Source organism: Cynara cardunculus (genome assembly GCF_001531365.2).
Source record: "Cynara cardunculus var. scolymus isolate 2C chromosome LG 3, CcrdV1, whole genome shotgun sequence".
NCBI classification, from domain to species: Eukaryota; Viridiplantae; Streptophyta; class Magnoliopsida; order Asterales; family Asteraceae; genus Cynara; species Cynara cardunculus.
This window is the reverse complement of record NC_037530.1, coordinates 33,817,335-33,826,491: the sequence shown is the minus strand read 5'-3', so window position 1 is coordinate 33,826,491 and position 9,157 is coordinate 33,817,335. Positions and strand designations below refer to the sequence as shown.

Here is a 9,157-nt window from a genome sequence, read left to right as displayed (position 1 = left end):
TCTAACATTTGAGACATACTTATTAACAACTTAACAAGCTTAATAGGACTCACGGTTTAATTCGCCAACTACATATGACTATTTAATAATGGTTTAATAATGTATATAATAATTTATTCAGTAAGCTTTCAATGAGCTTTATGTAGAAAAAGCCAAGTTTTTAGTCAAACATCCCCCACATTCACAATTGAAAAACACAATCTTTTCCTCTATGAAAAAAACTCTTAAACAAAAACATTTTCAATCTATATTTTATATAGATAAATTAATCGAGATACAGATAACTTTATCCACACATAACTTGATAGAAAACCAACCAAATATCCCCTAAGCTTTGTGCTTGTAGCAACAATTTTACACATGGTATTGGCTCATATAGATTACCAGCAACAAAAATAGCACCCAATTGCAGAGAATGGTTACTCACGGATCCCCTCTTGTAAATCATTTGGAGGTCCAGTAAAACCTAGAGCCCTGCTTATATTATTTTCCGACGATCCAGATAGTAGTATACAAACAATTCATTCGGTTCTCAAGGCTTTGATCCAGTCTATTTCCAAGCGAAAATCACCTGGCCCAGTTTCAGTATCTGGGACTCCACCTTCAGCGTTCACAGATAGTGACATGCCAACAACTTTAGAAGGATTCATTTCTATGTCTGCCTCGATTACGTTTCCTCTCCATGTTGGAAGATAATGTGCAAGAGGAATCTGAAAATCTCAAAAATTAAGGGATGTTTGGTTGGAGGTATTAAGCAGTAATTAGTGAGAATGAAAATAAAAGAATTTGTGTGGTTTTACATTAAATAAGGGGCTCATTCCCCTATAAGCCCAAATTTTCATTCCAGGTCAAACGACATATTCATTCTCTGTCATTTTCATTCCCATGCATGAACCAAACACCCTCTTAATCACATCAAACATGACTTTTCTATTATCCGCAGCTTTTTTCTTGTAGAACTGATAAAAAACATATAGATTGATCTTCAGCAAAACAAAGAACATGGATTCATATGTTAATCTTTATCATCAAGAATATAAACCAAGAAAGAAACCCTAATCCACAAAGCCCTAATCAAGTTTTGACCTTTATTGCAACTTCATAATCTGAGGCTTTCTTCATAGCTAGAATAGGAACAATCAAGAGGGGTGGAGGGAGAGAAGTAGATTTCAGGGGACAGCAGTGGACATAGTCAATTCACAGACCAATTTTGCAAAAAACAATAAGGGTGTGTTCGGTAACGAGACAGAATAGTTGTTCAGCATTTGGTAAGACAAAACTAGACAAGATACAACAGATAAAATGACCAATTTACCCCTAATGAATTGTTTATATATTTTGATTAATTTATGTAATTTATCAAGTTATAAAAAAATATATCATTAGAAAGCTTTCATCAAGACGATTCAAAATAATAAGTTTATGTAGTTTTCAATTTTTATTTTATACCTTTTCTATATTATTTTATTATTATTAATATTTAACAAATTACATAAATTGATCAATATATGTAAACTGTAAAAAAATAATATTTTGAGGACAATAATATGAAAGTTTAAAAACATAAAATACAATAAATAAAATTTAAATAATGAATAAAATGTAAAAAGGCAAGCATATTTGATGTTTTAGGAGAAAAAAATTGATTTTATTTTGAAATTATATGGCAAAATATAGGTCTATTCCACGGTGGGGGTGGAACAAGTCTGTTCCACATAAAAGTTCTGCCAAACATGGAACAATGATCCTTGTTCTGTTCTTTCCTGTCTGTTTACCAAATGCACCCTAAAGGACCAAGGCTGCACATAACCCAAAATTCCAGGTTTGTAGTTTCACTCTATTTTCTTTTCTTTGTTGGCTATACACACAACCTCCCCTTCAGGTTTGTGAAGCAAGATAAGATAGCAAAAATGCAGCATATGCAAAAAACTAACAAGATCCTATCAAACTAGAATATGTAAGGAGGATTTCAACTTGCCTTTGCAACAACCCAGTTGTCTTTAGGCACACAAACAAAAGCTTGCCATGAGTTATCTTCCATTTGTCCAGGCGAATTTACCCAATTCTCTGTATAAATCTACATCAAAGTTATTAAAGATTTAGGATGAACTCCAAATGTGTGTTAATTCAAAATAGAACTTGAAACGATTCATTATAATGCAAAGTTACAAGCCTCTCAATATTTCCTGGAATAGAAGACATAGGGATATAAAACTTACAGTCGATATATAACTCCTACCATCTCCTTTAACTTTTAATGCTATAGTATCATATGGATCTAAATCAATAAAGCCATCAAACTGCAGCAGAGAGAAGAAAATCACCAATGATACTGTTAGAAAGCTCAAGGAGAAATCGCTAGTCTGTAGTATCCTCAGACAAATTACATTCTAAAAGATGGCAACACACTGTCCAAACGAACTAAACTTACATTATAACATGTATTAAAAATACATGCACAGGATAAAATTTGTAAATCAACAAAATCTTGGCAAATGCAGTTGATGAACCTAGTTTTGTTCAATAAAATACCTGATAAGAAATGCAATGTATTGCCCAACTCCCAGCTCACATGTTTTATTAACTGCGGAGCTCTGATGAGTGCTGATATGATCGCACCCCCATATGTTATTATGATATTATCCTTGCTGAAAAAGCAAGTTCTAGAGCCCATTACAAAAGTTTTTATGTCAAGTCCAAAGATTGCCATCATAAGTACTTGCCATCATAACTATTTGCAAGATCAAAGAAATTAGTATAAGAAAATTTGCATCTTCAATTACACTCTCTTTCTCTGTTTAGATGCAGCATTTTAACTTGGCTGTATGATGATTAATTTAGTTGCATAAATGCAGCAACAATGAACCTGGTAATTCATGCAATCCTATTAAGACTTCTCAAGAGCACATCAAATAGCAACACAGACAAGGAAAGTATTTTCATGGGAAGATCTGTCTAGAATACAACTACAGAACTGATGTCCACCTTTTTAGACCTCATTCCACAGAAGCCACTCCTGCTAATATTCCATTTTGTACCCTCTGTAACATCCAAAGAGAGATTCCCAGAGAAAACTCCTATAATGTTTTAAAGAATCAAGGATCAAAAGACAAAAATGTTTTTTAATAATCACGGAGAGTGATCTGCACATATTAGTAGATGATCGCTGGAGGGACAGCAATCCTCATATGGCTATTTTTACTAACCAGGGCCACTCCGTTCATTTCCAGCATCATTGATCTCCAATGCTGCTGATGATAAACCTGTATAATGATAAATAGGGCAAAGTTATTCTTGTTCTAACCATGATGATGGAACCCTTATTGCACAAGTAGGTTTGAAAATGGAATTGAAGCGTCTATAAAGAGCTTTCAACATTTGTTATAATTGGTAGTGGTAGGCTGGTAGCTAAAGATAACTGCACCTCCTAGCACTAAATTTGGATGCAACATTACCAGAAAAAGTTCTTTGTTGTATTATGAAAGACAGACCTAACCATGATGATGGAACCCTTATTGCACAAGTAGGTTTGAAAATGGAATTGGAGCGTCTATAAAGAGCTTTCAACATTTGTTATAATTGGTAGTGGTAGGCTGGTAGCTAAAGATAACTGCACCTCCTAGCACTAAATCTGGATGCAACATTACCGGAAAAAGTTCTTTGTTGTATTATGAAAGACAGACAAAAAATAAACAAAGTAAAAGAAGCTCCAATAATAGTTCAAATTGTAATTCGTCATTTTGGAGGTCAAAGAAGTTTGAATAAAGATTTGATAGGTGAAACTCCTAACACTCCCAAGCATAAATTTCCAATTAATTGCATGCGTGAACAACACTTGGTGGGAAAAGCACAATTCGTTCAGACAGCAGCATAAGACGAATCCTTTACTTAAAACAGCTCAACTTCCCCCAATTAATCGGATACAGTACCATCCATACAAAAGAATCCTCACCTCCATATTCAGAATCTGAATACAAATGCCATTTCTTAAGCTCTTCTTTTGAATTGAAGTTGTATATAAATCTCTCGCTAGGAGGAATCATGTCCTCAATGTTCCACGTGAGAGCTACATAATCACAGATGAAAATATAATCAGCTTACAATGAATATCGATCTCAAAAGACGTCAAACCATGATCAATGTTGTCATGTGTCATCCTGGCAGAAAACGTTAATTCAAGCTTACCTCCTTGCATATTAGATGAGGTTAATAAACAAGAAATGAGAGATTATGAGATTTCTTTAATTATAAAAACCTCAAAAACCATGCAATTTAATGATCTTCATTAACGCAGTCCCTACAAAAAAAATATTTGCAAAGAGCCTCACATCATGTCAACACATACTTGGTTAATTTCTACACCATCGGTTAAAGAGCCAAACATGAATATAAAATGCGTCATCCTGATTATGTTTAATAATATGAACCTTACTAACAATAAGCAAATGGTATGAAGACCACCAAAGTTAGCACCACATGGACCTTATAGATAACAAACATACAAGTTAATGCACATTCTTTCCCCTCACAGTCATACTCTCTTCCAAGAAAAAAGGAAAAAATGAAGACTCAAGTTGTGGCTTTGAGGTTATGAACTTATGAGTTATATCTCCCACTAACAAGCTAATCCTGGTTTTCAGGTGTAGAACTTTCATGAGGGTGGGTGTCCAGTCAGCTTGAGTGGGCCGGCTAATCCCATGGCGCCAAAGATAACAGCCAGGAAAATTCTAGTGGACCAAGGCCTAGCCTTTGCTTGAGGTAGCCCTTCTACAATTAGGGGATGTTTGGTTATTTTTTTAAGAGATTGGGAAAATTCTTTGTTCGGGAGGGTTTTTTGAAAGATGAAAGGAGCGCAATTTTTAATTCGGAGAGGCACCACCCAAAAACTTGCTGAAGAAGGCACTTTCAATATAGTCACTACCAAACATTAGCTGCAATTTCCGTTAAAGCTCGTTAAGCTGCTAACAACCAGACCCTTGATTCAGAGGCCCATAAAATATTAGCGAAGAAAATTAGAGGGAAAACTCAGTTCGAACTTCGAACAACCAAGAAGGTATTTTCTGTGACGGCTAGTGAATTGAACAAATTGAGATGCAACATACAGAGTGTATCAATCAATTTATCTTGGAACGGGGAAAGGAACACAGAAGGGAGTAGCGTAAATACCTCTTTTAGTGGCGGTCAAAGATGCTTGCCATAATGCTCGAACTTTGGACATTTTCGTTAACTCGTAAGAGCCCTAGGAAGTGAAACAAACACAAAAAATTATGTAGTGTTGTCATCAATGAATAGAAGCAGGGCCGGTCCTGAGATTTTGGATGCCCATGGCAGAAAGTCAAAAAAATGCCCCTTATATGCGTAAATCAAAACCAAAATAAACTATTTGAAGGGGTTTGGAACCTAATCAATCTAGGCGGCTCATCCCCATGCCGATTTATTTTAAATATAACAAACGATGCAACGGGGGGACATAAACCAAAACCCCGTGTAACAAAATATAAAATACATCACCATTCACCTAAAACGATGCCTTCTTGCGTTTTTTGAAGCAAAAATATCTATCACTTCGTCATAACTAATATTAGCTAAAAACTTACTCTCAATACTCAAGATTGCTAACCCGTTCAATCGTTTTTGTTACATTTAAAATAAATCGGCATGGGGATGAGCCGCCTAGATTAATTAGGTTCCAAACCCCTTCAAATAGTTTATAAGGAGTATTTCTTTTACTTTCTGCCATGGGCATCCAAAATCTCAGGACCGGCCCTGCTTCATTGTAATGTTGTTTACAGAAAACCTAAGTAGGCATACATACAGTATTAGTATATTACATATTTAAAACTTAAAAGAAAACCTAAGCAGGACAGCTTCATCTAGATTACGAATTAATGAAACAAAAATTAGAAACATAAAATAAGTAGTAAAGTAAACAAGTAAATAAGTAATCAAATAACCCTAAGTTAAGCCCTAACCTCACAACAGTGACGGGTGGAGAGCGAGAGGCAGAGAGCGACGAGAGACGGAGAGAGGCAGGCAGGCAGCCGCAGAGACGAGAGAGGCCGCCGGCGCCCGGCAGCCGCAGACCGACGGCAGTCGGATTCAATAGTCGTGAGAGGCAGTCAGGCAGAGAGCGAGAGCGAGAGCCGTTTGCGATATTGATTTCGATTGAGATTGAGCGACAGCGTTAGAGGGTGGCGAGAGTGGAGAGGAGTCGAGAGGGAGGCGAGAGTCGAGACTCGAGAGGAAGGAACAGGGCCGGTAACGTTAGATTTTCTTAGGCCCAAATAAAACTAAACCTATATACACTGGGCTTTATAAATTTGATGTCCTCGGCTTCATGCTGTCCTGGGCCGTCGTCAGGGCCGGCCCTGCCATAGGCCTAGGCTATATTTGGGAACCATAAGCTAGCTTAGTTTTTAAGATTATTGAAAAAAAAAAACGTTTTAAACTAGCTTATAAGCTAGCTTCCGAAAAGCTACTTTAGGTAGTATTTCGATATGTTCTAGGGGCCCATTTCACTTATTTTAAATATGCCCCTTATATTTTAAATAAATGACCAAAACTTAGCTTATTTTTTGTTGTCATCTAGCTTATGAGCTAGTTGTTTACCAAACTTGGATAATCTATTAGCTAGCTTATCCATTAGCAGCTAGTTTTTTAGCCAACTCACCTAGTTTGACTAGCATAGGCCTAATAGTAGCAAAGTTACATAGCTAAACAGCTCTTTTGAGATTTCACCAGGGTTAATTAAGAGAAAGAAATGGATTATCTTGTTAAGATAGTGACATCAGAATAAAAAAGGGATATTGTCAAATATAAAAGGACATTTGGAGTAATTTTCTTTATGGTTACTTGAGTGACAACATGCTTTCTTAGTGTCTATTGTTGGATGTACAAGTGAGTGAGGTAGTTCATATCATGGTTTCCCAGTGTTGTTTATATTTACACATAATGAAGCTATAATATTTTTATCCCCAACTCTTACCACTAACAAAGTGAGACTTTTAAACTTGATACGTGCATCCAAATGCCATAACAGAGTCCCATGTCAATTTTTAAAAAAGCAGCAACAACAGAGCCAAATATATATATATATATATATATATATATATCAAAGATGTCAATGGATAAACTATGTCAAACCTTAGGTAGACGCTCTGGGTTTGGAAACGGGAGATTTTGAGCATGTAGCATCTGGCGTTGGGTCATAAGCATGTTCTTTTCCTTCAATAGGACATACCATAGCTTGTGTAGATCGTCCCAAGACTTGACATGCAGTTCAAAGGCTTCCAACTACGTCCTGAATAAAAACACAAGTTATGTTCAAATGCCAAAGAAAGAAAACTGTTGTAGTGCAGATCAATACAATGCTCAAATAACATTAACAAATGTCATGTGGTTTTAGTTTTCATGGAAACATATAGCACAGATCATCATTGGACCCTGATTACAGCTTAGATCGCCACCAGAAGTGTCAGAAATTATCAAAGAAGAATCTGTCACCCTGATGGGTTGTTAACAGGGCCATGGATATTGCTAATTTGCTATTATTACCAAAGTGGATTAAAAAATCTATGGACTTCGTAACCATAAAAGTAGATGTTGACAGCTTGATATTTATGCTAGACAAATTAATAAGGCTCTAAAAAGTTACTGTAACATTTGTAACCGGAGATTAAAATAAACATATGAGATATTCTTAGATATGAAAATTGAAAAACTAAGGTTTACTTGTGATCAAGGGATAAAGGTCAATGACCCCTAGTACTAATTCTCTTATCTTTCATCATCCTTCAAAAATTAAATCTCCATATCTCCTAGTTCTTATATCTGGTATTATGTTTATTATTAATGTATAAATTGAGGGACAATAAATTTCTATGTTTCTAAGTGGCAAGACTGCTAACCTCACCACTCATCTACTACTATACTTGACAATGCAAGTGAGTTTATTTTGCAAGATAATGTTTTTATCGCAAAACCACTTTATGTATGCAGAAACAACCTCTTTACTCCTTGGGTAGAGGTAAAGTTTGCATACATTTTACCCTCCCCAATCTCGACTTCTGCATGTGATTTACCGGGTCCGTTTGGTTTAGTGACTGCAGAACACATATAGGAGTTTAAGTAAGGCCTTCGAAGTATGCACCATAGATAACAGGTTTTTCCTCCTCAGGGTTTCTATCTGCCTCAAAGAACTCCTCAAGGGGGTTATGTCCTGTTCTGACTGTATATGCAGCTGCTGCCCCGGCAACAGAAGTTTCTGATTTTGCAGCTGCAAGAAGTGTCCTTCCAAAAACTCTTGTCAAAAACATGATACCAGAAAAATGTACTGCGTAAGAAAGACAACCCAACATAATACAATTAGATTTTGATATATTCGATATAATAAAATAAAAAACTAAATAAAACTATTCACATTCAACAATAAATATTTTGTAAGGAATAAGTTATCTTTTTCTTGCATTGAAAAACTTCGTTATCATACYTGAAAACTTATTAATTTTGTTTTGTGCATAATTTCGTCAAATATTTTATACAAGAAATWGGTAAGTTATCTTTYTCTTGCATTTGCTACAAAATGACATTTTTTAGACCATGTTCAAGAATTGGCTTGAACACTGYTTGAGCACATCAGTATATAACCAAGTTACTCTACAAAATTATCAATGAATATAGAATGTTGTTTGTTTTAGCAGGATTACACGTCAGGTGTTACTATATGCTAAATATAAGTTATTTTCGATTTATTTCGAATGGTTTCTTGACAATAAAGACAATTACCTTGCATTTACATAGAGTTTTAAGAATTAAAGGCCATTAAACAAAAGTTCTTATGCTATCCCTAGCGAAGTGCACATTGTAAGTGGATTTGTTGCTCGGTAACATCATTTTAACATTGTTACAAACGACAAAAAAATTTGTTTTTTTTAAATTGGGGGCACTTCTAACTGTTTTCGCCCAGGGCACCAAATATCTAAGGACCAACCGTGTTCAAGAATCTCATAAATTTTGAGCATTAACAAATGTTTGATTTGAAACAAAAAGGTCATGGAGAAACCAAAAACTTCATGCTGAATATAAAAAATGAGCCTGAAGAAGATTACTAAGCTCCATAAAAGATGAGTTTATGAGATAAACAACTTTATGACAACTG

The 9,157-nt window shown here is 35.4% G+C and overlaps 1 protein-coding gene across 1 annotated transcript; it reads right to left on the bottom strand.

Annotated features, from left to right (window-relative positions):
• Nucleotides 1-245: 245 nt before the first annotated feature.
• On the bottom strand, nt 246-6,185 carry LOC112510550 (probable complex I intermediate-associated protein 30). The gene is made up of 8 exons (XM_025116011.1): nt 5,973-6,185; nt 5,167-5,239; nt 3,953-4,066; nt 3,207-3,263; nt 2,986-3,077; nt 2,220-2,300; nt 1,979-2,077; nt 246-710 (listed from the first exon to the last, which is right to left on the bottom strand). Exons 2-8 carry the CDS (start codon nt 5,216-5,218, stop codon nt 522-524), a joined length of 684 nt encoding a protein of 227 aa, XP_024971779.1. The 5' UTR covers nt 5,219-5,239; nt 5,973-6,185; the 3' UTR covers nt 246-521.
• Between the last annotated feature and the right edge of the window lie 2,972 nt (nt 6,186-9,157).